Raw genomic sequence first — 27,072 nt, 5'->3', positions numbered from 1 at the left:
CTACGTTCACATTCCACATTTGCCGCAATGACAGCGTCTACAGAAGCTAACGGCTTCTCCAACCACAATGGCTCAAGCCATAGCTCTACCGCACCCTTGCAGCCAGGCCTATACGTGCCTACCGTTGCATTCTTTACTCCTGAAGATACCATCGACGAAGAGACGACAGCAGCACACGCCAAGCGCCTGGTTGAGGCCGGTGTCACGGGCATCGTGACGCACGGCTCCAATGGCGAGGCTGTCCATCTTGATCACGCCGAGCGACAGCTTGTCAACCGCATTACTCGTTCAACCATCGATGCTGCTGGCAGAAGTGATATGCCCCTTATTGTCGGATGCGGCAGTCAATCTACGCGAGAGACAATACAGCTATGCCGTGAGGCTGCCGCATCTGGAGGAACACACGCTCTCGTCCTGCCACCGGCGTATTACGGAAGCTTGCTGTCGACAGACCTCATAATGGGTCACTTCAGAGAAGTGGCTGATGCTAGCCCAATCCCCCTTCTGATATACAACTTCCCAGGCGCGTGCAGCGGGCTAGATCTCAGCTCGGATACCATCTTGGCCTTGGCTCAGCATCCCAATATTGTCGGCGTTAAGCTGACCTGCGGCAACACGGGCAAGCTGGCTCGTGTTGTTGCCGGCACACGTGGGACGACTTTCAGGACCTTTGGCGGTAGCGCCGACTTTGCCATTCAGACCCTGTCCGTGGGCGGGCACGGTGTGATTGCGGGATTGGCCAATGTGGCGCCCAAGGCCTGTGCTGAGGTTATGCGATTGTGGAATGAAGGGAAGACGGAGGAGGCGACGCTGCTGCAAGGGGTTGTCGCTGCTGGAGACTGGACTGCTATCAAGGGCGGCTTTGTCTCTGTCAAGGCCGCGCTGAAGAGATATTACAGCTACGGCGGCGAGCCACGAAAGCCTTGTGCCTATCTCGAGGGCAAGGCCTTGGAGACACAGCTGCTGGGCTTTTCTGAGCTGGTTGAGACGGAGAGGAAGCTAGAGGCACTAGCTTAGCCTCCACCACAACAGGCAGACGGATAATAAGAAGAAATGGAGAATGGCCGTGGAACGAAACGAAGTTGACCGGCCGGTGGGGCGTGGGGGGAAATCTTGAGTCTGACTCTGACAAGAGACCAACCCAGGCGAGGCGAGCGTGGTTGTGGAGGCTCTTTAGCGGGGACGGAATTCAGATCCATGTTTGCCGTCATGCGCTTTTCTTTTCGACTATTGCAGGCACTAGCACGGAGAAAGGGCACAAGGCCTTGCTTGGCCGTGATGAGTTTCGCCGCTGGGCTGGACAAATAGCCGGCAAAACAGATGTGGATGTACATTGTGGCCTTGATAGAATATGGTGGATATACGACATAATACCTGGGTTGAGCAGATTTCGAACACCCACGAGTTAAATCATACGCCTACAAAGGGAGTAGCTGCTATATCTACATTTTACAGATGACTGCTATTATATTTATATTTCTCTAATAACTGCTACTATATCTATAATTATCTACTAACTGCTACTATATTTATATATATCTATTAACTGCTACCATATTTATATTTATCTACTAACTGCTACTATATTTATATTTATTTTATAACTGCTATTGTATTTATGTAGGTAATAAAGACCAGGTGCTGGCTGAAGAGGTGTTCCTCTTCAAAAGTAGTACTCGATGAGTTAATAAGGTGCTTAAATATTCAGTTCTTTTTACTATATACAGCTTAAGCAGCGGCGGGGTGCATTCTCCATCTAGCAACTCTCCCGCATAATCTATCAACCATCCCAACAATTACTCTAATTCAGGTGACCCAAGAAGCCTTCCAACAGCTTAACCAGGCCATACGCGCCAGGGTCGGGACACTCATTCCATCCCTCGGCATTGACATAGACTGATCGCCCCAGGCTGGCCTCCATGCCCTTTGTAGAATCTGAGCCTTTCCTTGCGGCCTCGACGGCCTTCTGAACGTCAAGCGTCTCGGCCAGCGTGTTGACGAAGGGCACAAGCGCATCCACCACGGTGCGGTCGCCGGGCTGAGCAGGAGTATACCTGGCCAAGCTCTTGAGGGCCGCCTGAAGAGCGGTAGCCCAAATCTTGGGGGTGACAGCGGTCTTTTGGCTGCTAGCCTGGCCCTGAAGGCCCGAAGCAAGAGCGTTGACGAAGATGGCGTACAGGGCGCCTGAGGTGCCATCCATACTTGACTCGATGACTTGGGCAATGTTTCGGACAAAGTGCACTGTGTCAATGTCCCCTGATGAGGAGACGGTTTCGAGATGCTTCAGGACAGCCTCGGCGCCCGTCTTGAGGCAGAGGCCGCAGTCACCGTCGCCAACAATGGTATCAAACTTGGTTACCTCGGGCTCTGCGACAATGAGACTCTTGAGAGCTGACTGTAGCCGGGAAATGGTGAATGTAGCGTCCACTATTTTGGTTTGTTAGTTACACGCCCCTTTTGGTTCCACGAAAGGGGAGACAAAGTCGGGAAAACTTACAGTCAAGGTTACTGGGGGCTGAATCATCCTGGGATGGGGCATCCTCCTTGATCTCCGCCTTGGTGGTGTCAATGCCGTTAACCCAGTTCTCAGGGCGGACGGCTGGGGACCAGCCAGCAGCATCGGCGGGAGCATCAATCAAAGGCAAAATAGCCTTATCCGCCACCTTGAGAATCGTAATGCTAAAGCCCAAGCCGTTCAAGCTGGTCATGTATGTGCCGCTAAGCAGCCTTGACGGCTTGACTTTGTAAGAGGCATCGAGCTGGTCGATAACCTCCGTTGTGATGGCACCAAGCTCGAGGGGGCTGATACCACCGAGATTGTTTACCATGACAACCACTTCTTCTCCAGACTTGACATTGATGTAGGCGCGGTCACTGTCGGACTGGTCGAGCAGCTGCTTAAGCATGGTCTCAACGAGACCCTTCAAGGTCGTCTTAACACGACCGAAACCCTCCTCGTTGTGAATACCCATGCCGATTTCAATTTCATCGCCAAGCTCATCGGGGGTGATTTCACGGCCAGGAACGTGCACATGAGCCAGAGAAGCGCCAACAGTGGCAAGGTTCTCAGAAGCAAGGCTAGCGATCTGGGACACCTGCTCAAGAGATTGTCTATCCGCAAGAAAATCCGCTAGTCAGAAACACTTTTCAACAATACATACCCATTTGTGTGAAATGGAACTTAGTACTTACCCCTGAGCAGCAGCAGCAGCCGCAATCTTTTGCACGAGGACTGTTCCAGCCAGACCTCTCCTGCCAATTCGTCCTCCACGTTTCCGACCAACACCAACATCATCTCCCACAACCAAAAGCTCCGTCTTGATGCCCTCAGCGCGAGCCTTTTCTACAGCCATGCCAAAGTGCAGCATGTCTCCCGTGTAATTCATAATTAAGACTAGCACGCCTCGCTGTGGCTGTTCCGCGCCTACACGGCGAATTGCGCGAAAGACTTGCTCGGCAGAAGGAGAGGCGAAGACAGAACCGGCAACAGCAGCGGTTAGAAAGCCTTTGCCAACAAAACCCGCAAATGAGGGCTCGTGGCCAGAACCACCGCCCGAGATCAGGGCAATGGTAGGCTGTGAAGCAGCATCGCGAAGAAAGACGGTCTTTTGCGCGGCATCAAAGCCAATGGAGGGGTTGGTGTAGGTGGCCGAGCGGAGGGCGGCATTGACGAGAGCCAGAGGCTCGTTGGCGAAATGCTTGGCTGAGATGAATTTTAATGTTAGCCAGAGTTTAAGATCTCTAGAATTGTAAGAAGCGCAAAGGGCTGGAGAAGAACATACACGACATGGCGAGCCGCTATTTTGCTACCTTTGTATGATTGTTGCTCTCTCAGACGAACTGTATGGCGGGGTAGCAGTTGAAGAGGAAGAGAAGGAGAAAATCAGCAGAGGCGATTCGCAACATTCCGTCGCCTGCTTCCCCGCGCCGCGGTCGAGTTGTATTTATCTAAAAGCTCGAGAGTTACCCCATTCTCGCAAGCGTCGGCCAAGACCTGTTCCTTTGGCTTCGATGAGATCCATCGTGAATGGGGGGGCGAGATTGTCCCACGCAGGGCACCACGCAGGGCAGTGGCATCATGGGCTCGGCGCTGTGATGCTTACCCTATAAAATATAAAATGGCTGGTCCGATATCGAACTTTAGGTGGTGGTGACCCCCGTGTAGGACGGAAAAGAGGGAAGAGAAGAAGAAGAGGAGGAGAGAAAGGGTCGAGAACACTTTACGGAGTAACAATGGAGAAACGTTCAGCGGGTTGAGTAAGTTGCTACCATAGGGTACATGTAACTATCGTGGTGCTCTACTAAGCTCAGTAAATTAGGCAACGTCCCCCCAAGTGACCCCCAAAGATGAACCCCCAATATCTTCAACTCGATTCTCTCCCCCATCCAAGAGCTTAATCGTCAACACAACACAGTACAAGAATAATGAATGCATGGCTTGCTTTACTTATGCACGTTATGCTTAAGCAGCCACAATGTACGAGTACCTGTGATGCAGATGGTGGCTGTTCCTTTGCATCTTCTCCACGAAGCCATCATGTGCCAAGCAGCCAATCCTACGGCAAACCCCCTCACCAGTGCGGCTCAACATGCAGTTTTCGGCGCTGACTTGTACAAATTGAATAGCTACCATACTACAGTAGTAGCCTACACACTAATTAATATATATTTATATTAATATTGATACTACAGGTGCTGCGGGAGTCCACTCGCGACGCGGGGAGCCGAGGAAATCGGATGCCCATCTCACGGGCCTGCGGAGGGAGTGTCCATTTTCCCCAACTATTATTCCATGCACTCCGTACTCATCCTCTGCACGCTCCCCGGGCGTTGGGCCAACCTTGGACGCCCCTAGCTAGCATTGATTTGATCATGTCGACTTGCTGCTACTGCCGGAAACGACGAGACATGGCTTGTCCTCCCATCCATACATGGCCGTCGGCGAAGCCCCCTTTGCCTAAACGAGAGAGCCGGGGTGAGACGCTACAGTAGGTCGTCGAAGCCACAAGTCTGGATGAAGTGCCCTTGCTGCATGCAGAGGTTTTGGCCACAAGATCAAAAAAGCTTGGTTCTTTTGGGCTGCTCGACTCTTTCGGATGTATGTCAGACAGCGGTCGACGTGTCAAGACCTGACCCCCCCTACAGTACAGCTGGGCTGCATGCATATTCAGGTCGAAGGTCAACGGTCTGCGGTCTTACAAGAAAGAAACGTGAAAGAGAAATCGCCGATTCTACACGATACTGATACTTGACCCTAGGGGGTTGATGTACCAAAACATCTGGCACCAATAGGTGGTCGTGGGTGTACGGGTACATGTACGGTGAAGAATGCAGTCTTACAGTCACCTGGTCGGTCTCCCCCACACTTTTTGCCAGCCGGGGAGCCGTTTTGGCGAGAAGCCATTCTTACCCTTTTGGACACCAAATAGAGATTTCCTACCCTGGTCCAGTATCGTGACTCGTGATGTTACGGCTACTCCGTACATGACTAGAATATACAAAGTCGAGACTAGGTACGTTGTGCTACCGTGCATCCGTGATACATGCTGAATGGACATTCAATGGATAACTGTACAAGAATGCATAGAGAGGGGAGACGGATATTGTAAACAGCACAAGAACATTATCTTCAAAATAATTATTCAAGAGTTATTATAATTATACTAATTCATACACTGTCTAAAAAACACACTGGTCAATCTGTCTTGTACACTAGACCATATCCAAGCCAAAAACCAAAGTAAACATAATCAAACGATAAAGCCCCCAAAAGCACTAAACGAGACAAATCCAATCATTTCCAATGAGAAGGATAATGAGGCTCCTTGGCGCCTGTCTCCTTCCCTTTCCGTAAATCCTGATAACACCCACAAGAGCATATTTCGCCCTCAACGATGTTAAACTTCTTAGGAAGTTTTTCTGCGGGGAACTTCCCGACACTCTGGTGATAAGCCCAGGCCCAGTGGTCGACGACTTGGTCTGGACGGGGCGGATTCCAAGCGCAACTGGGGCATTTCTCGGAGGGGAAGAAGTGGATGGTATTTCCGTATCTCCCGCATTCGTCTCCAATCTGCTTCGGCGTCTTGTTGGATTGGCCTATCAAGACCTTGACCCATTCAAGACGGTAGTCGGGGCAGAATTCTTTCTGCTGGACTGTGTAGCCGCAGATTCTGCAGTGGGCGAACTCTTCGAAGCACATGGTGACTGAGTATGTGATATTTTTTTTTTTTTAAAAAAAAAATAAAGAAGTAAAGGCGTGGTGAGAGTATATTGCCTTTATAGGGTCGTAGTTGATGTAGTTGTTAAGAGAGAGTTGGATATATGTCCAATTGGAATTGTTTTGAAAGATAGGTGAAAAGAATTCTTTGAAGTGATGAAAGGTTGGTTTCTCTTAAGAGGCAAAAGTAGAATTGGCTTGGAATAAGAGAAGTAGTGATAGTGGGCACTGTGTGCTGGAGAAGAAGCTTGCTCTGGTTTGGTCTGGAAGATGTGGATGGGAAGAATGGGCAAAGGGGAATCAAGGGGGGATGAGGGTTTATATAGGACCATAATAATAGGGCGCGTAAACAGAGAAATATGGAAAACTATAAGGTCCAGCCATAGATCTAAAGGTGAAGCCCATTCGATCCACCTAGATGATTCTGGAGGGGGAAGATAGGCTGTTGTTGCAGAGCATCTACGCCTCAAAATGCAAACTCGGCGGTTACCTGGCAACTGGATGAGGATATGCTACGCCACTTGAGATTGGTTCTGACTATGGCTCCGAATATCTCATCTGTGAAGTCTATAAGAGAAGGGATTGCGTGGTGTGGTGACGACGTAGTTTGTTGTCTAGATGACAGGATGGATGCTCCAGATAGGGGCGTTGAAGCCCAAAGTAAAGATTGCGTGGTGATCACGATTCGGTTTGTTGTCTAGATCACAGGACAAATGCTCCGATGGAGGCGTCGAGAGCCCAAAGCTTCGATATGTCGATGATGATCGATGATAAGCTAGCATATCGTAATATAGGCACTGAAATGGTATCAGGAAACTTCCATATCGTTCTTCTATACCATACCCATAAGGAAGAACAGATATGGTGCATTGAGAGGCAGCGTTTCACATGGACGGGGGGCTACACAACCCCAATTCCCAAGAAAGAAACATAAACAAAAGCAACATAAACACAAGATATTTATATATTGCAAGTGATATTAGTCTAGCCCAAAGAACGCCACGCCCAATACCTTTAGCCTTGGTTATCAGCTATTTGTTTACATGACTCACTTATTTACCCTTCTTCCCCTTCTTAGACTTTTTCCGAGAATTGTCGCCAAACTCTTGATCGTAGATCTCCGTCGCCGTCTGGCCCGCCTTTCTCTTCTGCTTGGCTGATTTGACGCTGACTACGACGTTTGACTTTCCGTCTTTTGCGGCGCTGCTCACTTGCTTTTCGGCTTCCTCCCAGGCTGGTGCGTCACCATCGATCTCATATCTTAAAGTAACACAGTTAGCATTGACTCAGAAATAGGGGATAGATATACTGAAACAAGGGATTGCTTACTGGTCCAGAGGCAGAGAGTCAATCATCTCTCTCTGCTTCTGTCTTAAGGCCATAAGGGCTTCGTCACCACCCTCCTCGAGTTCATCTTCAAGAGATGTTTCAAGAGCAACGAATCGATCGTCCACAATTTCGTCATCGTGGGCGCCACTGGCATTCTCTCGGCTGACACCAATGTTCGAGCCTCTTGGAAGCTCGGCATCAGCTGCCGCCGTAACCAAAGAGTTAAAATGCGCCGTGAACTTGCGAAGAATCTTGATAAACATGGCAAGAAGTTGCGAGGATGGCATAGGGAGCTCTTGAGCAATCTCATCCACGCTCTTGCGCTGCAATCCGATGGCAAGGAGAATAGCCTGCTGGATACCAGACATTGAGACATCGGATTTTAGTTTGCCAGTGAAGTAAAGGTTCGCAATGGTAGGCATAAGATCCAAGATGACATGGTAATCCAGCATGCTATTCGCATAGGATGTCAGTCGCTTGAGATCAAAGGGTGACATGAGGGCATCCAGCTCAGCCTTGGTCAAGGAAGTCTGAGGAGTGGCATCAAGCTGTGCACCAGTATTTGCCGATTGGTCAATGCTCAGCGCAACAGAAGCGGCAAAGTTCCTAAACTCGTAGGAAAGCAGAGAGAGGAATCTTTTCTGGAAATCTCTAGAGAATGCACCGAGCCATGTCTTATCGCCGCTGCCATCAAGTGGCCTAAGCATGACGCAGGTATGCTCGCCAGTCAGGTCATTGGCGGTTTGTCGCAAATAGACGGGTGAAAAGGAAGAATACTTCCAGAATTTGTGTAGTTCCTTGGTCAAGCCGTAGCTGACACCAATGTAGTCAAGTCGCTCTGGCTTCTTCTCCCACAGCTTGGAAAAGAGAGGAGCCATGTGCTTATCATCTCTGACTGTGATTTTCTCCTCCAACAGAGATTCCTTGGCCAGCTCAGCGTCCGTCGCTCGAGTAGTACCATTCTCCAAGATCTGCTCATCTTCCTCAGACAGGTTCGCGAATCGGCCCTCATAATAGTCCACGAGAAGCTGCATCGCTCGCTTTCCGTATCCCATTCCCATGTGGTTTGGATTGGTCGCAATACGGACGACACGGGCGCCAGATAGCGAGGCAAACTCTTCATCCTGGAATTGCTGGCTGACGAGCCAGGGAATCAGATCGCCATGGGGTCTCTCTCCTCGGCTCAAGCTGTTGATCACGCTCTGTCTGCTAATCTTTCCTTCCAGAGCAACTTGGATAACGCAAAGAGGTTCGGGAAGTCTGCCACTGCTCTCTGACGTCGGAGCCGTGAGAACGAACAGCTGATGCGCAGGTGCATCGCTCATAAGCTGTAGGTCATCGGGTGAGTTCTTGTAGTGACTGGCAACATAAAGTGCCACCATCTGTTGGAGGAAAGCCTCAGGGATAGGATGGAATGAGAATAGTGTATCGCGGTTGACCATGAGGAGCTCGCATAGATTCGGATCTGGTGAACCACTGGATCCAGCTTTGGGCAAAGTTGCGTCCAGGCAAAGAAGCTTGTTTAGCCACTTTTCGACCGAGTCACCTTGAGCATATCGAATTGGCTCTGCAAGGGTAATCTCGCGTAGTTTTCGGCTGGCTTGGAATTCCTCCGATTTTGAAGCCCTTCCAGTGGATCGGTCGGCAACTTCAGTCTGGTCGTCCGTTGCGGCCCGTCGAGATTGCTCTCGTAGTTGTTTGATAAGCTTTAGAGATAGTGATCGACCAGTACCCTCGTATCCGTTGATAGTAGAGGCCATGAAGACCAAATAAGGACCCATTAGCTTTCGAACGAGAGGCAGAGGAATAGCAGCTGCCTCATCAATGACAACCAATTCGGCCTGGCCAAGCACATGGGCATCCTGGGGCCGAATGTACTGGATTGTCTGCCTGTGCTGTCGGTGGATGTTTACACGAACAATAGCCTTGTTGAAGTCGGGATTCGTGCTTTGAATGATGGAGTAATCCGCATGGTCAGCATAGCCGAGAGCATCAAAGCCCTTGAAGACAAACTCGAAAAGCGTCTTCAAGTTTTCAGGAGATGGCGACGTAATAAAGATGTTGCTGTATCCGTATGCCACCGCAGCGGCCACGGCAACTCCCATGGCAGCCGACTTTCCTCGTCCTCTAGCAGCTGTCAACGCAACAGTGCTTCGCAGCGTCTTCTCAGCAATGGCGTCCGTGAAAGTCAGCAGGGCTTTTGCTTGATCAACTGTTCTTGCGAGATTGATCAATGATCCAACCGGCTGGCGCTCCTGGTGATCGTCTTTGATGGACTCCAGTTCCAGCGCCTGCGGAGACTTGGGCTGGTCGGCATCCGGAGGTGGCAGAGCTCTGACATTCTTGCCGCCCGAAATGGGAAGAACATTCAGCTCGTCATCGATAACCAGGCAAGAATCACAGCCTCCCAAAGATAGTAGGAAACGCTCATTGAACCTTGCCACAACGTCATCGTGTGCTTCCGTCCGGTATTTTGAGTGGGCATCCATAGACAAGTTGTAGAGCTGTCGCAAACTGTTCATTCCCTTGAGCAGCATAATGACTAGACCACCACCCTCAACAGTCTCGATCGTCCGAGCCAAAATGTTGGGCGTAACGGCTTCGAAATCCTGCAGAATACACATGCCATATGTGTTACCCAAGATCTTGTCGGTCTCCTTGTAGTAGGTGTAGCGGATGTTGTGCAAAGAGACAAACAGTTCGAATGGATCCTCAGAGTTTGCTTCTCGAATTCCGCGTCTGATTTCTTTCTTGATTTTATCTTCTCGCTTCTTTCGGTGGCTATATGTGAACAGCAGTCAGACGTCTGGTTCCGCCCGAATGGGAGAGGAAAAAAAGGCATGCTTTCACGCTCACCTTGTAAATCCCAGCAGCTTCTTCTTGTATGCCCACAGGACAGACTTGTTCTGCTTAATGTCTACCATGGACATGATATAATGAAGTCGGACAATGACATCCTTGGCCTGGTCTCCAACCACGACGAAAAAGCTTCTCTTCTTCTCCTGCAGGCCATTTCGAATGAGTGCGCCAATGCGCTCGTCTCTGCAGGCGGGTCAGCGATATCGCAAATTATGATATACGTAAATTTTGCTGCTCGATGACTTACACTTGCTTGCGCTGCATCTTGCGAACACTTTGTCACAGCCAATGGTCTGTGGTAAAGAATTGCGCAAGAATTGCTGGCTTCAGACAGTTTATTGCGGGACCTCTTGCCTACAAAATACCGTCCCGGCAAAAAATCCAAAAATTTGGCGGTGGAGCTGGATTCTGCCGGGCGGTGGACGCCATTAGCTGCACTAGTGCAAAACTTGACCGAGCCACTCACCGGGATGTTGACCGAGAAGGTTTATTAGCTGATAGTTGGGTGTGCCATTTTATACTAAATGAACAGCTTAAACCTCTAGGGAATAAATCATCTGGAATTGCTAGGTGGTAAATCTGAACAACCAGATGATTCAAGTGTTCAAATACATTCAAATATATAAACTTTGATAGAGACCTGCCTACTTGTCTAAGGAGAAGTGTGATACCAGGCTGTAGCGTATTGAGTTCCTGCTATAGAGATATACGAAGAAAACATTGCAACGATTCATCAAATGTGTTGATACATGTTCGTCTTATTCATACTAATTTTACAAAATCGATCTAACGGGAAAATGCCATGTCCCAGCCATGCACCACAACACATGACAACAAGTCATCTTCGCGAGTCTATGGAAGAGAAAAAGTCTCAGGAGCGCGTTGCGTAACTCATGGCTGACAAAAAGCTGCCAACCGCCAGACAGACACCAACCCATGAACCGGTCGAATCCCAACGCAATAGAGGAAAAATGAAAATAAATGCGAATTTCTACACAGCCCAGGCCTAGCCCCCTTAGGTTCGATCCAGCTTGCGACGCAAGTTTCTTGTTCGCTTCATCAGCTTCTTATACTTCTTCTTCTTCATTTTGAGCTTTCGTTGTCTCTTAACGCTGATGGCGTAGAGGTCACGCTGGCCGCGAGCTTGGTCAACCCGCAGTTGGCGGACTGCCAGACGCTCCAAGAAGCTCCGGGGCTGCTCGTCCTGGATAATTCGAGGGCTGTGGGCAATGATCCTGATTTGGCCGTCTGACTCTGTGGACTCCTCAATGGTGAACATGGCCTTGTAAACTCGGTGGTGAGCCTCTTCCAGAGCTTCAGCCTCAGCCGCAACTCCTTCAACCTCAATGCCTTGCTGCGCCTCGGGCAGCGGAGGGGGGCGGAAGGGCAAGAAATCTCCAGACATGGTGTCGACCTGGAGATAGATGCTCGACTCGGTTCCGTCAGGATTCTTGACATCAACTCGATGCATGCCATCGCCAGCCCCTTGATCCTGAGATCCTATTGTCACCTGGGCCATGGGGCCTTCTAGCTGGTCAATGGTGTCAGAAATTGTAGAGACAGTGTCTCGTATCCTGTTCGACTTTGATCGAGGCGCGAATATGGACGCAAAGTGCTCGTCTGTAACAGTCCTAGGCATGGTCTGGGTGATGGAAATGGGACGGTGGAGTGAGAAGAAGCTCGATAAGCTCAGGGCTATAACTCATGTTAGTAACGAGCCAGTACCATTTCGAATACGGTATCTGCGACACTCACCTTCTTGAGACATGTGGTGAGTGCTGGGGACACTGGGCAGTTTCTTGAAAGCCGCATTTCGGTCGGCTGAATCCTTGGTCTTTCGTTTCCTGCTGCCTTTGCTCTCTCCACGCGAGGTAGATGCCGGCACCGACTGGCCGGCAGCAATATCGTTGGGCTCATCGGATCTTGAGGGTTTCGACGAGGAGTAGCGCCGCTGAGGGCGATTCAGGATGAAGCTCGAGGCTGTGATCTTTGGAGCCGACGCGGCGAGAGAAGTCAGCCCACTTGCCCCCTGAGGAGCAGCGGCCACCGCGCGCCGCACCGATAGAGGCAACATTGCGCCGCCAAACTCGGTCTGCTGGGCAGATGGAAAGCAGAGAGGAAAGAGAGGAAAAGAGGCCGATCCGAGCGCTGAGGCTTGAATCCGATGATGTCGATTGTGTTTCGTCAAAGCCCGGGCTTGGCCGCTCGTTCGGCAAAACGATTTGCAAGGCGGCAAAAAAGAGGGATGAGTCAGCCAGCGCTAAGCCCTCTGTGGTCGGTGACAAGGACTGAGTAAGCCCTGCGCTTATCGTGGGTTCCGATATGTACTCCGGACTCCGAACTTTCAATGCTCTTATCAGATCTGGATGGGAAAAGCCGGGGGATGGCAGAATTAAAATGGATCTCTTGTTTACTTCATGCAAAGGACGAGACTTTGATAAAACGACTAATTTGCGCATTGCGCCTACGAGCACAAGTATCACCCGCTTTTGCTGCTTTAGTCTGGGGTTCGTCATATTCCCCCTGAGCTTGGCCTATCTAAAACCCCCATCATCGGACCCGATCACAAGATCGTATCAACGTCAGCAAGGTCCGGGGGGCAATGACATGCTACATACGAAATACATTTGCGTCTCTGTCAGTGCACCGGAAGCATCGCTGTATTAATAAAATATTTGATTAAAAAAAACCATCAGGCATAGGTGATAATGCGAGGTGGATATGCACTGTGTCGTCATGCATAATGATTATTGTGAGGTGCAACGAAGTTACCGCATTGCGAATCATCTCTAGCCCTCTATGTATCTTGTCTTCCTTTTTTCCCTCTAATGCAAACAAAAACAAAAACCCATCAAAACAGTCCTTTGGGGGAAACAATGAGAAAATTTAGGTGGCTGGGGCGGCGACCAATTCGTGGTCCTTGCTCTTGTTGCCGCCCTTGCTGTTCACCCAGCTGAGGTAGCTGTTCCAACCAATGGAAATGACGTTGGCAAACAGCAGACGGTACTGCAGAGGCAAGAAGGTGAAGTTGACAAACTGCACGGCCGGCCAGAGCACCCAGTTGGCCTTGAGAGCCGGCCACCAGGTCGTTTCAAGGCGTTTCTGGGGGCTTTTGCCCTCCATGGTGGCCATGCTGCCGAGGAAGACCCCAATCATGACGGGAGCAAACAGCAGCTGGTCAGCCGCCACACGCGCTGCCGTCTCGACCCGGGCATTCCTGAAGGTGACGCGACGAGCTAGGAAGCCCAGCCAGGTAGTCGCAACGGGTCCAAAAACACCTGCAATCCGTTGGGTTAGAAAAAATTTTCAATGGATCTGTGTGGTGGTGCTGGGCTGGCTGAGAGGAGAGGAGAGAGGAGAGAGAGGTGGGTTTAGGCAGCCAAATAAAACCTACATCCACCGTAGAGCGCCATGCGGCCAGTTCGCGAGACATCGTGGCCCTTGGCGCCCCTTTTCTCGACCAGCTGCTGGGCGGTGATGTCGCCAGTCGCAAACAGAACTGCAGTCGTCACGCCCTGGGTGAGATACGGACGGGCTGCGAGCCTTCCATTGTACCTGCACTCATAGTCAGAAGTGAGATCCTCTAAGTGAAAAAGATCGTCTAGCGGGTGGCAAACTCACCAACGAAAAAAAGTTGCCATGACGAAGAGATGAAAAACACAATCTATACCACTAGGAGAAACGCCGGCACCGATTCGCAAAGGAAAATGATGAAAGAATTGAGTTGTCTTTGCTTAGGAGTCGATGAAGGACGGCGGCCAGTCTTTATAAAAATGATGCCCGAATTCGCAGTAGTTTGCCAATTTGGGTAACTCCTCTCACTAGCAAGGCTGGGGCCGATGTGCGGAGATGAAAGAGATGGAAATCAACAACCCCAGGAACGAGATGAAAATAAATTTGCGGGGTGGACTGATGAGGGGAATTGGAACGTTCCAATGCTTGAGATGTGAGAAGAAAGAAGAAGAAATTTGAAAAGGTGGGAGAGAAAGCAGAGAAAAAAGGAGACTTGATGGTCGATCATTGGAGCTGGGAGTACAAACGACCTGCTGGGGGTAAATCTCGCTAAAACTTGGTGTTAGTTCACTCGTCCAAAACACAGCTGTCGCGATGTTTGTTCTCCATGGGGCTCCAAGTACTCCGTACTGCTAGTAGATGAGCACCTTGCCCAAATAGTAACCTCCGTCCTCTCCATTGTCCATCTCTGCGGAGTTTGAAGGGTAACATATCAGCAAATATGTCAAGTAATCAAGTATTATAGTGCTTCAGCATGATGGTCAAGTGCCCAAACATTATTGTATACAGTATCTAGGTATGTATTCATGATAACGCAGCTACAGAGAGAGCATCAGCTCCTGGTATCTTTGTGTCCAACAACGCCTATTCAACCCAATCATCCCACAATACATATATATACCAAAACCATCATCAGTCATTACAGCGTCAACTCAGCTCAACAGTTATTGCTTCTTCCCCCGAGCAATAAGCTTTTCATATAGCTCCATCACAACGTTGCTCCACTGCTCACCCTCCGCTCCCACACTCTTCCCAATCCTAGTACCCAAGAACTCCCCAACCTTGCCCACGTTGAATTGTTCCCCATACACCACCTTGGCATCCGTTGAAACATCTACGTTCACTCCCTCCGGTCCGCTAGACCCTTTGAGGTTGAAAGCCACCTCGACTCGCGTTTCCAAAGGCGCCAGCAAGAGAGAACTAGTGATGGTAATGCTGGAGTCAGATGTCTTGGTAACCTTTGTTGGAAACGTTACATTGATACGTTTGACCTCACGGGAGATCCATTTAGACTTGTCCCACGCAGCCCCTATTACGCTGAGGAGATGAGACAGCTTCGTGCGGCTCTGTGACAGTGCACGAATGTGTTCGCGTACACACTGCAGGAGGAATTCCTTTTCGGTAGTTTTCGGTAGAGGATTGGCGGTACGGCTATCGGCAATGTACCACAAATCTATGGGCGAGTTTGGCTGCCGAGGTTGGAAAGATGCAATATCGAGGACAAGTTCAATCTCTCGTTTGTATGTCATCGAGAGCGTTGACCCCGAGATGCCCGTTACGGCCCATCCAAGCTGCTTTTCGATGGCCTCCACCCGTGCTATTATCAAGTGTCAGCTTATGCTACATTCATAACAATGTTTACGAATATGTATACACCCATACCTTTAAGATTGTTGACTTCAGTGCTGGTCCAACCGCGGCATTCCTCTCGAATTCGTTCCGAATCTTGGATTTCTGCAAGGCACTGCGTTTTTTGTGCCGTTAATTCCTCCACGTCGGCTTCAGATGCCTCAAACTCTTGTCGAAGCTGGGCAATAAGTTTCTTCTTCTGAGCAATATCATCGTCTAGACTGGTCAATTCATCTCGAGCGGCTTGAAGCTCGGCAGGGTCGCAGTCGGCTAATTCTTTTGCAGCTTCTTCAAGGTTGTTTCTCTCTTCCAAGAGTGATTCATATCGGCTCACGAGATTGGGCATTACAGTTTTCAAAAGGTTCTCCTGCTCTTCAAGAACTTTGACATCGGCATTCATGCCGTCAGAGATGCTGATAAGGCCTTCGTTTAGCCCGTCCTGTAACTTCATCCGCCATTCGTACCACATCGCCTTGCTAAGGTGACGGGCATGGGTTCTGACGTTCTTGAACTGATTGTCCATCAATGCCTTGACGTCAGGAGTAGCAGATATGTACTCTCGGAACAGTGGAGGATTGTCTTCGAACGTCTCGGTCTCAATCTCCTTCACTATTCTCCGTCCTTCAGATATGTACTTCTTCAGTTCTCGGCAGGAATGCTGATATAGTTCCAGCATGGGCACGGTGCAGGCGCCAGCCATGACACGTCGCTCAAGCGACCGATCACCCTCCCCATCTGACTGAAAGCCGCTCTGAGATGTCCTCGGTGCAATTGTGTGGCGCCGTTTCGTAGTGTTGAGTTCCATAAAACGAATCGATGTCAAGTTCAAGAAGTCCTGAAGCTGCATCTGGCTTTCATCAATTGTCTCCAACAACTGAAAGTCGTTGCTGGCCGTAGGTTGGTGGATTTGGACATCGTGAACCGTCTGGTTATCTTTTGCAGCCATGGGGTGCTTCTGGCCCAGCAGACCGTTACTATCACCGCCCTTTAGAGGAGATGAGAAGGCTGTTTGAGGCATCTTTCCGGCAAAGTCCAAGCTTAGTCGGGTTGACCTTCGGAGCCTACCAGTTGTCTCTTCTTTTGAAGGGGGCTGCTGAAGTCTCACGTTCTTGACAGGGCTACCCTGGCGGTTCTTTAACCTCTTTACGCCATCATTCTCCTCTGCATCTTCTTCCTCGTCCGATTCAATAGGTCGTTTGCCCAGAAGACCCCTGGCACTGCCAATATGGAGGCTCTTTCGGCCTCTCAACGGATTTCGCCTGGGGCTCATGCTATCAATCATCTCTCTAAGGTTGAGTGTAGCATCCTGACCACCGGATTTCGACTGGGTTCCTTCATCGCTTTCATCTACCTCTGTTGCCAGGTCCTTGGGGTCACTGAATGCAACAGCGCGCTTTCCAGGAACGAATATGCTCGCTGAATCGCTCAACGACTCCCGCCGGTCAAAAATAGCCGCAACCTGGGGCGATCCCAGGCCAACTCTGTCTGCACCAACTCCAGAAAGTCGCCGAGGAGTAGAGTCCTTCTGCGGCGTTGCTTTTGCGGCACTCCTTTGCGATGATTTAGCGGGGGAGGGTGTTCGGCTTGCACTCTTTGATGGTGATTTTCTAGACGCGGGTCGAAGAACCCGGCTCTGTGATGTCGGCGTTGCTGTCTTTGTTGATGTTGAAGTTTGCCGAGGAGTCGTCAAAGCCTTAGGGGTTGTTGAAGCTTTGGGTGTCGTCGAAGTTTTAGGGGTTGAAGTTTTGGGTGTTGTTAACTTGAGTGTCGTCGAGGATTTGGGAGTTACTAATTTGGGTATTGCCGAGGCCCTGGGCGTAGTTGACTTGCGTGTTATAGGTGGCTTCGGTGTAGTGGAAAATCCCGGCGTTGGTGGAGTTGTTGAGAAATCAAATATCGGCTCCTCCAGTATTTGAGGCGTAGTAGATTGTGCTGGATCTTCTAGTGTAGACTGTAATGCAGTACTGGGTGTGGATGTTTTGTTTTGAACAGGGTTGTCTTCCTCAGGAGACAGTTGTGATGCATTCTGTGGTTTGTCTGTTTGGGAGCCGAAAAAGCTCTTCCTGAGCGCTTGAGAGGTATTTCTTATAATCCCGCCAATAGCTGTGGTTATGTCCATGCCGGTTGTCGCATCGCCATCAACGTCTTCATCTTCATTGGTGCCGGCGTTCTTAGAAGCACTGGAAAGAATGTTTCCAAAACCGACAGTCATATCCATTGTGGCATCGTCATCCAGTTTCGAAGTCTGGTTCAACGATGCCCGCCGCGCTGCCTGGCTCTGCTCTCTTTGTTGACGGGCTAACAGGCCGCTCATGACACTGGTGAGCTCCATTGACATTTCTTCGTTTTGGTCAATCTCGGAGTCAACATCTGGTAGCTCAGGGTATTGAATCCCGCCCATCACAGTCGTGAGTTCCATTGTAACATCATCCATGGCGTCATCATCCATCTCACCCGAATCTCTATCCTTTGAGAGAATGCCACCAAATGCACGAGTCACGTCCATAGAAACCTCTTGTTCTTGCTCCGCGTCGATTCCCTCAGCCCCTGATGGCTTGAGAATCTTTCCCACTGCTTGAGTTATGTCCATGTCCATGTCCATGTCCATGTCCATCTCTGTGCCGTTTTCGTCGTTTTGGTCTATCGGTGCCTTTATGGGTTCTTTGTTTGCACTGGCTTGGGGCTGCTGGTTTGCCTTTTTCACCCAACCAAACGAGGGAATGATTTCTTCACCATCGTCGGAATCACCGTCTCCTAGCTGCTGAGTTGCTGCTTGTCGGGCAGCCATGCGAAGAGCCTCGTCAAGCGTCGATGATTCTTCAAGGTCATCCAAGGTTCTCTCAGATGCCACGGTTGTGCCTGTAACCTCCTCTGTCTCAACGCTCATCATTGTTCCGTCATCAGAATCGCTGTTGGAGTTTTCTTCCTCCTCTTCCTCCACCTCTTCCTCGTCTGTAGCAATCTCTTCCACCGCATCTGCAGGTTCGGAGTCGGAGCTATATATAATCGAGGTGGTGTTATCACCTTGACTCTGGATACCATTCTGCGCAGCAAGCGAACCTCGCTTCCCTTTCGTGTTCTGGTCGGAGGCAGCAAATTGAGGGCCCGCGTTTTGGATGATTGAGCCCGAGCTTGATTTCCGTCTAGACTCTGCCGAATTCTTCTGCGTAAACTCTACTTCGTGAAACGTGTGCAGCGTTGCTTCTGCAGCAAAAGAGACTCTGCGATTCGCTAACGATTTGCGACGAGCGTCTCGCCTGTCCCGCTCCTCTCTCTCTCTGGCTGCGGCTTGTTGTTCTTCCTCTGTCCTTACGGCAACTTTCGATCCGCTTAATTCGTCCTCAGGTGGGCTAACCGTTGACACGCCTACTGACTTTCTCGAGGATTGTGATCGCAATGGCGGAATTTCAGGTAGTGGAGAAATGCTGGGCTTCAGGATCGAGCGAGGGAGCTTGGATGGCACAGCAAGAGACTATATTGGAGGTCAGAAATGCCATGAAGGCCTGTATTGGGTAGAAAGATTCATACTGCGCGCCTGTTCCCAGTTCCTTGCCTGAGCGCATCTATTCCTCCCGGACCCATGCTCTTGCTCCGTGATTTGCGACTGGCAGCCATGGACTCGCCAACATCAATAGTAGCATTTTCCTTTTGTGAGCGACTTGAAAGCTCGGTGTGCACGCCGATTGATTTCCTAGTACGGCGCGTCGCCGGCATGGTGGATTCGCCCGGCGCAGACATTTTGCTGGTTGTCGTGATCCTGTCACGATTGCCCGAAGCAGGAGTTCCAGCTTGAAGCACAAAAAAGGGCCCGATGACCGCGTTTGTTTACTTCCACCTGGGGGGTAACGGTACGTACTCGTAGTGCATTGAGTTCAGCCACACTTGGCCTAGCCACAAATGGTGGGGATTCAATGCCAAAGTTGTTCTCCACAATTCAACTGGCACTGGAAAGTCGGATCACGTGCAGATAACGACAGCCCCGTTATTTGGCTCGCCTAATCAGCCAATCTAAATTTTGCAAGCCCTAAGGTGGGAAAGTGGCCCGAAAAAAGTGCGCCGTTGCCCTACTCCTCCATTCTGTGCAAAACCATCGACATTGTCTTCCCACCCTCTACGATACGCCCTCTAGTTACGGTATCTCTCCGGAGCAGGATAATTCAAGATGTCAGTTTTGCCCGACAGCATTGCGCCAGCTCTCGACGAATATTGCGATTTACTAACATTCGTGCCAGGGCGACCGAGTTGACCGTCCAGTCGGAGCGTGCTTTCCAGAAGCAGCCTCACATCTTCTTGAACTCCAAGACCAAGACCAAGAGCGCCCGACCGGGTAAGGGAGGACGACGATGGTACAAGGATGTTGGTCTGGGTTTCCGTACCCCCAAGACCGCCATTGAGGGCAGCTACATCGGTACGTGCGAAGAAATGATTGAAATTGGGAGGATTCGAAATGGGCAAAATGGGAAGGATTCGAATACACGAATGGAAACGAAGAGCGCAAAAGCCGGACAACGCGACGAGAACGATATGGACACGTCTTACACGCCTTGCATGGAACTGGAATTTGCTGACTTTGGAGTGATATAGACAAGAAGTGCCCTTTCACCGGTCTCGTCTCTATCCGTGGCCGTATCCTGACCGGCACCGTCGTTTCCACCAAGATGCACCGAACCGTCATCATCCGAAGAGAGTACCTTCACTACATCCCCAAGTACTCTCGTTACGAGAAGCGACACAAGAACCTTGCCGCCCACGTCTCTCCTGCTTTCCGTGTTGAGGAGGGTGACCAGGTTACCGTTGGCCAGTGCAGGCCTCTCTCCAAGACTGTACGTTTTAATCCCCTTTTTCGATGGCATAGCTTGATGCTGATCCGCTCTCCCCTTTAGGTCCGCTTCAACGTCCTCCGCGTTCTGCCCCGAACTGGCAAGGCGGTCAAGTCCTTCTCCAAGTTCTAAATTGGGTTTCTCTACTGGCATTTTTGGCGTGATAAACATCGGGGGGGAACGAATCATCCCCGCTGGAGGGTCGGCATGGGAAGTTGCTTTACAAAATGAGTTGTAGACGCAATCGTGAATAAAAAGGATTCATGACCACGATCTCGACGTCTCAGGGCTGTTTATGACGCTTAATTCGATTCCCAATCATGGAGCCCGGTGCAAAAAAGAAATCTTGATGATGAGACCCTCAGGTGATGAATGAATAAAAACCAAATGTTCAAATATCAACGAAAGGTTTCATGGTACAGTGGAATCAGTGATTGTACAACAGGGACAATATTGTGAGACACCAATGCGCATGGCATACTTGAAATCACTTTTTGACGCGTGTATGTGATGTTCATTGGATTATATAAAGATGTTTGCCTCTCTTTCATGAGTTTCTCAAAGATCTCAATCAATTATTCCTACTCTCCCCATGAAGAAGTCCCCCTGCACACAAATCGTGAATAATAATGCACGTTGACATATGCGCTGCGCTCCATAAATCTGCACAGTGCACATCTGTCACCTTATGTAATATTCACACCCTTGTCAAAAGCATCTCCCGAACCTATTCTGTTGGGGACGTCAGAGCCACCTTGTAAGCCAAATAAAGATCTGGATACCCCTGGGTCGCTTCTTGCGGCTTCAACTCACTCTTCACCATGGGCTGGCTACCTTCCATCTTTGGCGGCGACGCTTCGAATCCCCTCGGCAAGCTCGATCCCAAGCTTCGCGAGTTTTTGGAAAAAGAATCGCCCGTCAAATACATTCCCAACCAGCGAGCGGCGTCAACACAACGACAAGATGCAGGCGCCGCGGCAGAACGAAAACCAGAGCCGGCCGCGGTTCCGTCTGCGAGTCTCTATCAGGACGGGCGATATGCGCATCTATGGAAGAACTACAGACCACTAGCAGAGGTCGAGGAAGAGACATCAACCGATCACGATAAGCTCATGTCAGTGTTGGAGGGGTACAAGGAGCGCAAGGCGGCAATCGCTAGGGCTGGACTCGAGAACTGCGCGCCGCAGCAGGAGGAGTGGATTAACTGCATGAAGAGCGGCAGCTGGGAGGATCAGCTGCAAATGTGCCGACATCAAGTACGGCGGTTTGAGAGATGCTACACCATGCAATCTGTAGGACAACCCCCCCTCAGCACGATATAGCATACGAGGAGGATACTGACGTTGAAACGCCACAGAGATTTCTAAGAGCGCTGGGATACGGTTCAGTGGCCGGGCGACCAGGCGAAGTCGATGAAGATATCCAACTACACGCCGATGCGCTGTTCCAAAGAATGCTCCAGCACGAGGCGGAAGTCGAAAAGGCCAAGGAAAACGGCACCCTTATCCCAACTTTTGACCCCTCACTACCAAAGACGACTGCTACCAGCGCGGCCAGCATCAAGCCATCAGATGAGCTTCAGAAGCAGTGGAAGGAGAAGCTGGACCAGCTACCAGAAGACGAGAGAGTCGCTGAAGAAGCCGCTCTAAGAGCCGACCTGCAAGCCAAGGCCGACGTTGCGGCAAACGTGAAGAAGATTTGGGACGCCAAGAGGGAAGAGAGAGAGGTGCGGCGCGCAGAAGGCCAGGCGACATTCTCAGACACGATTGCTGCCTTGTTCAGCAGAGGGAAATGATGTTGCGGATTACGGCTGTTTATGAAGGGTTTTTCTTGCTGGGTTCTTTTTTTTACATATATTTGGTGTCTGCGTGTATGGACTTGTACAAGCCATCGCTCTTTTTCTTTTTTCTTTTTTTTCTTCGTGGGATGATTGTAAACTACGGCATCTGAAGCGTGGGTGGGATCTCATGTATCAAATCATTATAGACTAAGGATCCCAAGGCTTGACAAATGGCATACAGTATCATTGAATACCAATAGACTATTTCTCTTGAGAGCATCCAATCAATGCACCTTGCAAATGTATGTTGGCTTTGGCTTTTGTTTTACCAACAGGATCTCTAGAATAGCAATCCTACCTATCTTACTTCATTCATATCATCATTGCACATCGGTATTATCATTACATTGAATATGTATTCCTGGAAACATACCGGTTTCACAAGCTGAGTTGCAATTTTTCCATAGGCTCACAGTTACAATTCAACCTTCATTCAAGAGGGACTCGGTACTGGCATGCTGATAATGTTCTGAGTGACCAAAATCTTCAACAAGAAGCATACGGTTCCGTGGTCTAGTTGGTTATGACATTTCGTTAACAGTTAGTTGACACCACCGAAAAGGTCCCCGGTTCGAGCCCGGGCGGAATCACTTCTTTTTTGCTTTTTCACCCAATTCTCAAGATAATTATTTCTCTTTTGTCTATATTTTTGGTAATGAATTGTATTGATGGCAGGAGGGACGTCAACTTGCTAGTAAAGCGAGTTCGTTGGACATGAAAGAGATCGACCAGTGAGCAACAAACAACCTTCATCAGAACGAACCGAATAGTAACTTCACCCAAAAAAAAGATAACCATTCCATTCTACAACACTCGTTCAATAATCAATGTATAGAGCCTAACGAATCACCGTAACTATTGAAATGACCAAGGTCGAGTATCGGTGTCAGAGAACCCTACTATGAAATTGTTCTCGGATCGAATCGGAATGGAAGGCAGATTGATAACTGCAACCCACTGATAATTGAGTAAGAGCATTCAGATCCATGTATTACAAGTATGATATGAGTTGATTTACGCACTAGGTTAGCAAATACAAACACAAAAGTTGATAATACTTCAAAGCAATCTTCTCAAGAGTCACAATTTGCCAGGGCATGACGAATTACTCAATAATATGGTGAGATTTATCGATTATATATCGACTATCCTCTCCATACTACTGGCGCGAGAGCCGTGCAGCTTTGAATCGGCTGATGGGTTCCTCATCTTCCTCGTCGCGTATTGGTTTGATAGGAGACTCGTCCGGTTTAAGGAACCCACCTTCTCGCTGGATGAATTTTTTGCGCATCCGCTGATACTCATCAGCGACCTCTTGGTGGCTCATCATATCGTTGACTTCGTCAGGAGCAATGGCAGCAGCCGTCGACTCTCGTTCGACCAGTTTATCGGCTATTGTTGCGCCTTCGGGACCAGTGGGCACTGCCGGTCGATCCTCGTCGACAAAGTTGGGCTTAATGTCTAAAGGTCCCTTGGGAATAACACTTGGTGAATCAGTATTATCCCTGGTCTTTTTGAATCGTGAAGCTTTCTTTGCTGGCTGGGCTTCAGTTTTGGTCGGGTTTGAAGAGCTGCTCCGCTCTACGATGAGGTCGCTTAGAGGCTCGACGATATCCTTCTTCTTCGTCTCGCTGACGACGGGAGCAGAAGGCTTGTTCTCAGGAGCGATATCAAGGCTAGCCGCAAAACGCACGCCCTTCTTTGCTTCAGGTTCATCATTTTGCCTCTCTTTAAGATTCGACTTGAGAGGGGTAGCTTTTGAAGCTGTAGGTGGTGAAGGCGATGGTGCTGCAGCTTCTCGATTGACAACGATATGTCCAATGCCTTCATCGTTATTATCATCGCTTGCGTCTTCCTCGTCGACCTTGGGTCGAGATTTAGAGGAATGCGACTTGATGCCAAGCTTCTTTTCTAGTTGAAGCATTCGCTGGCGATACTGGTCTGTGACAACACTTCCCTTATAGCGTCCATATTGATCTTCATCGTCCTCTTCGTCGTAATCGTCGAATTCATCGTCAAAGTCCTCGTCGTCCTCGGACTCTTCCTCTGAATCGCCTTCCTCGAGCTCAAGTTCGGCAACAACAGCGCCAACTTCGCTCATGCCATACCTCAGCATCTGCTGCCGTAAAGCTGCGTCTTCTGGTGACTCGTCCTTGGGTATAACAGCAGCCTGCATGCTAATATCCTCTTGATCTTTAGCGGCGCCCATGATCTCCTTGACACGCTTTGCTCTCCATGATATCTCAGGCTCTGCCTCTTCAGCAGGCTTTGTATCTTCTGAGAACGAGACGGTTTTCTTCACCTCAAGCTTGGGTGAAGGCGGTTTAGCCACGGATTCAAGATCCCGTTCTTTACCTTTGGGAGATTTTCTCTTATCCGCGGTCTTATTTGAGATTAAATCATCCTTTTCAGGCGTAGCTTCTGTATCATCTGTAATCCCAGCTTTTTCAAGAAGCGCTTCAACATTTCCCAGAGAATCGCCGGGCTTATTCAGCCGATATGAGACGACATTGTCATCGTCATCCAGTTCTTCGACAATATCCAGGATAGGTTGCCCATCCTCATCAGTGGCATCGGGTTGGCTGATGACAGTCGCAGCAGCATACTTATTCTCGGCTGTTTCGAGTTGCTTCTGCAGCGTCGAAATATTCTGAGACACATAATCGATGCGTCGCTCTAGGACGTTGATGATTTGTTCTTTTGTTTTAAGCTTTGGCTGGCCAATGATGTCGTCGATTTCTTTCCCATTCAGCAGTTCGCCATCAAACTCGCCATGTATCCGACGCAGCTCTTCAGCTTGGTCTGCTTCCGTCACGGCCTCAACTTCCTCCTTGAGAGCCTCATATTCGGCATCCCAAGTTTGCCAGTGCTGCAGAGCTTTCCGCAGTTTGTTGACATTATCTTCAAGCCGTAGACGGTGCTTCTCGAGGTCAAGCAAACTGTCTCTAGCATCCGACATGTCGTGCAAAATGAGGCCAACGGCACCAGCAAGCTATAGACAGCAGGTAGAAAATTTGATAAGAGAGCTTGAGTCAAGTATGGGAAGTTTGGGCACGATCGGAATAACGTCGGCTATTGTCAACCTCCATACTGACGGTGCGAGTAATCTCAGAGTTAGCTTGACTCCGCGTAATCCAATCTCCGATGCTTAATCAGCTCGCAACAAGAGATGACGTTGAGAACATCTCTGCCAGAAGAAAGAAAAGTTCCATCTCATATCGAGCCAAAGGTGACTATTTGAAAGAAAGCCAGGAATAGTAAATTTCAGTCAGCATGTCGGTGAAATTTTGCCTAAACAGGAAAGCGACTTCCGTGCATGGAGGGGATAAGCTTGAGTCATTCGGAGCAACTATTCAGGCCAGCTTATCTGCAACTCGCCTGCTGATCCCCCGGCACAGCAGATGTTAAAACAGTTTAACGCAGATCGCAAAAAACACTCAAAGAAGATGGATATCCGAATAGAGGAGCGTGAATAAATGTGAACATAGCTCAACCCCCACTTAGGCAAGCCCGTCGGCCTTTAGATCGTGTAGATATAAGCGCGAACCATGGCCACTAAATCAAGACAATTAGTTGCTAAGCAACTTGAAGTCAACTGTTTCACAACTATTCTATAACTCTTTACACAATGGCAGACTCTAACATTGAGACCAAAACTCTCGAGGCCAAGTGTCTCTGTGGCTCCGTCCACTTCACTGTTGACGTTCCTAAAGCATCTCTTCCTCTTTCTCTTTACCTCTGTCATTGTAGCCTCTGCCGTTTCACCACTGGGGCGCCATGCATCTTTCACGCTCAGTTGGGAGAAGGAATCAAGCCCAACTTCATAGCGCCTTCAAGTGAGAAGAGTTTGACTACATATTCCATCAAAGGAGCCGATTGCACTTATGACTTCTGCTCAACTTGCGGGTGTCACATTGCGGGTGTTGCACTTGATAGAGAGGAGTGGACGGTTGCCACGTCAATCTTCACAGACCATGGACCAGATAACTTCAAGCTCACGAGCCACACATTTAGTGAATCGGCCAAGGACAAAGGTCTTGCTCAAATCCTGACACACTTGGGCGACCAAAAACTGCCGGATTGGAATCCTCCAAAAGACGACCCTCGAGCCAAGATTGTTGAAGCAAAGCCAGAAGTGGGCGAGGACGGACAAGATCGCCTGCGGGCTGAGTGTCACTGCGGAGGCGTGTCTTTCACAATCAAGCGTCCTACACAAGAGGTCCTTGATCATGAGATTGTCCGCGGCTGTGTGTCCCCTGTCGATCCAACCAAGTGGATTGCCTCGTTTGACATGTGCAGCGACTGCCGTCTCTCAAACGGAACTCACCTCGTTGGCTGGGCGTTTCTGCCTCTCAGCCACTGCGAGCCCAAGATCAATAGCGATCTCAAGTTTGGAACCGCAAAGGTCTATGAGTCATCACCAGGTGTTCAGCGATGCTTCTGTGGCACTTGCGGTGCAACAATCTTTTACGGAAACGACCCGCGTAAGCTCCAAGGCCCAGGGAACTGGCAGATTATGGACCTTGCAACGGGCATCCTTCGAGCGCCGGAGGGAGCCATGGCTGAAAATTGGCTAACCTGGAGGTCGAATTTGGCTTGGACGGATAGTGGCAAAAGGTTTGATACGGCGTTTACTAGTGGGTTAGAGAAGGGGATGAAAGAATATGTTGTTAAGGCGAGTGGGAAAGATGTGAGCCTCTCAATTGATTTCTAATTCTGTTGAGGCTGGCCTCAATGGTATTATGACAGGATTAGTGCATTCAACCTCTTAAAGCTGCTGCTTTGATAGGAGCTACGATTAACGAATTCAACATTAGTGTTTAAATAGGTATTGACATTGCTGGGCTTATCTCAAAACTAAAATC

At 49.6% G+C, this 27,072-nt stretch overlaps 11 protein-coding genes across 11 annotated transcripts; 4 read left to right on the top strand and 7 right to left on the bottom strand.

The window, feature by feature from the left end:
- Window positions 1-27: 27 nt before the first annotated feature.
- On the top strand, window positions 28-1,017 carry T069G_03746 (dihydrodipicolinate synthetase family domain-containing protein; the record flags this gene model as incomplete). Its single annotated transcript, XM_056170956.1, has 1 exon — window positions 28-1,017. The coding sequence occupies one exon, from the start codon at window positions 28-30 to the stop codon at window positions 1,015-1,017; it is 990 nt and encodes a 329-aa protein (XP_056031848.1).
- Window positions 1,018-1,801: 784 nt separating this feature from the next.
- On the bottom strand, window positions 1,802-3,789 carry T069G_03745 (dak1 domain-containing protein; the record flags this gene model as incomplete). The annotated part of the gene is made up of 5 exons (XM_056170955.1): window positions 1,802-2,427; window positions 2,498-2,802; window positions 2,851-3,111; window positions 3,193-3,703; window positions 3,783-3,789. The coding sequence occupies 5 exons, from the start codon at window positions 3,787-3,789 to the stop codon at window positions 1,802-1,804; spliced, it is 1,710 nt and encodes a 569-aa protein (XP_056031847.1).
- Window positions 3,790-5,794: 2,005 nt separating this feature from the next.
- Window positions 5,795-6,199, bottom strand: T069G_03744 (uncharacterized protein; the record flags this gene model as incomplete). The annotated part of the gene is made up of 1 exon (XM_056170954.1): window positions 5,795-6,199. The coding sequence occupies one exon, from the start codon at window positions 6,197-6,199 to the stop codon at window positions 5,795-5,797; it is 405 nt and encodes a 134-aa protein (XP_056031846.1).
- A 1,070-nt stretch (window positions 6,200-7,269) lies between these two features.
- Window positions 7,270-10,669, bottom strand: T069G_03743 (GNAT acetyltransferase 2 domain-containing protein; the record flags this gene model as incomplete). Its single annotated transcript, XM_056170953.1, has 5 exons — window positions 7,270-7,477; window positions 7,547-9,387; window positions 9,466-10,327; window positions 10,403-10,588; window positions 10,653-10,669. The coding sequence occupies 5 exons, from the start codon at window positions 10,667-10,669 to the stop codon at window positions 7,270-7,272; spliced, it is 3,114 nt and encodes a 1,037-aa protein (XP_056031845.1).
- Window positions 10,670-11,420: 751 nt separating this feature from the next.
- T069G_03742 (uncharacterized protein) lies at window positions 11,421-12,479 on the bottom strand (the record flags this gene model as incomplete). Its single annotated transcript, XM_056170952.1, has 2 exons — window positions 11,421-12,100; window positions 12,161-12,479. 2 exons carry the CDS (start codon window positions 12,477-12,479, stop codon window positions 11,421-11,423), a joined length of 999 nt encoding a protein of 332 aa, XP_056031844.1.
- An 812-nt stretch (window positions 12,480-13,291) lies between these two features.
- Window positions 13,292-14,046, bottom strand: T069G_03741 (mpv17 / PMP22 family domain-containing protein; the record flags this gene model as incomplete). Its single annotated transcript, XM_056170951.1, has 3 exons — window positions 13,292-13,683; window positions 13,800-13,960; window positions 14,027-14,046. The coding sequence occupies 3 exons, from the start codon at window positions 14,044-14,046 to the stop codon at window positions 13,292-13,294; spliced, it is 573 nt and encodes a 190-aa protein (XP_056031843.1).
- An 816-nt stretch (window positions 14,047-14,862) lies between these two features.
- On the bottom strand, window positions 14,863-19,285 carry T069G_03740 (spc7 kinetochore protein domain-containing protein; the record flags this gene model as incomplete). Its single annotated transcript, XM_056170950.1, has 5 exons — window positions 14,863-15,515; window positions 15,581-16,552; window positions 16,613-17,154; window positions 17,224-19,019; window positions 19,076-19,285. The coding sequence occupies 5 exons, from the start codon at window positions 19,283-19,285 to the stop codon at window positions 14,863-14,865; spliced, it is 4,173 nt and encodes a 1,390-aa protein (XP_056031842.1).
- Window positions 19,286-19,358: 73 nt separating this feature from the next.
- Window positions 19,359-20,499, top strand: T069G_03739 (ribosomal protein s17 domain-containing protein; the record flags this gene model as incomplete). Its single annotated transcript, XM_056170949.1, has 4 exons — window positions 19,359-19,395; window positions 19,551-19,955; window positions 20,132-20,370; window positions 20,431-20,499. 4 exons carry the CDS (start codon window positions 19,359-19,361, stop codon window positions 20,497-20,499), a joined length of 750 nt encoding a protein of 249 aa, XP_056031841.1.
- Window positions 20,500-21,188: 689 nt separating this feature from the next.
- On the top strand, window positions 21,189-22,162 carry T069G_03738 (uncharacterized protein; the record flags this gene model as incomplete). Its single annotated transcript, XM_056170948.1, has 2 exons — window positions 21,189-21,659; window positions 21,725-22,162. The coding sequence occupies 2 exons, from the start codon at window positions 21,189-21,191 to the stop codon at window positions 22,160-22,162; spliced, it is 909 nt and encodes a 302-aa protein (XP_056031840.1).
- Window positions 22,163-23,366: 1,204 nt separating this feature from the next.
- Window positions 23,367-25,166, bottom strand: T069G_03737 (prefoldin subunit domain-containing protein; the record flags this gene model as incomplete). Its single annotated transcript, XM_056170947.1, has 1 exon — window positions 23,367-25,166. The coding sequence occupies one exon, from the start codon at window positions 25,164-25,166 to the stop codon at window positions 23,367-23,369; it is 1,800 nt and encodes a 599-aa protein (XP_056031839.1).
- Window positions 25,167-25,835: 669 nt separating this feature from the next.
- T069G_03736 (glutathione-dependent formaldehyde-activating enzyme domain-containing protein) lies at window positions 25,836-26,921 on the top strand (the record flags this gene model as incomplete). Its single annotated transcript, XM_056170946.1, has 1 exon — window positions 25,836-26,921. One exon carries the CDS (start codon window positions 25,836-25,838, stop codon window positions 26,919-26,921), a length of 1,086 nt encoding a protein of 361 aa, XP_056031838.1.
- Between the last annotated feature and the right edge of the window lie 151 nt (window positions 26,922-27,072).

The sequence above is a fragment of the Trichoderma breve genome, chromosome 2, assembly GCF_028502605.1.
Source record: "Trichoderma breve strain T069 chromosome 2, whole genome shotgun sequence".
Classification (NCBI taxonomy): Eukaryota; Fungi; Ascomycota; class Sordariomycetes; order Hypocreales; family Hypocreaceae; genus Trichoderma; species Trichoderma breve.
The sequence above is the reverse complement of the archived record's forward strand: the minus strand, read 5'-3'. Positions and strand labels throughout refer to the sequence as shown.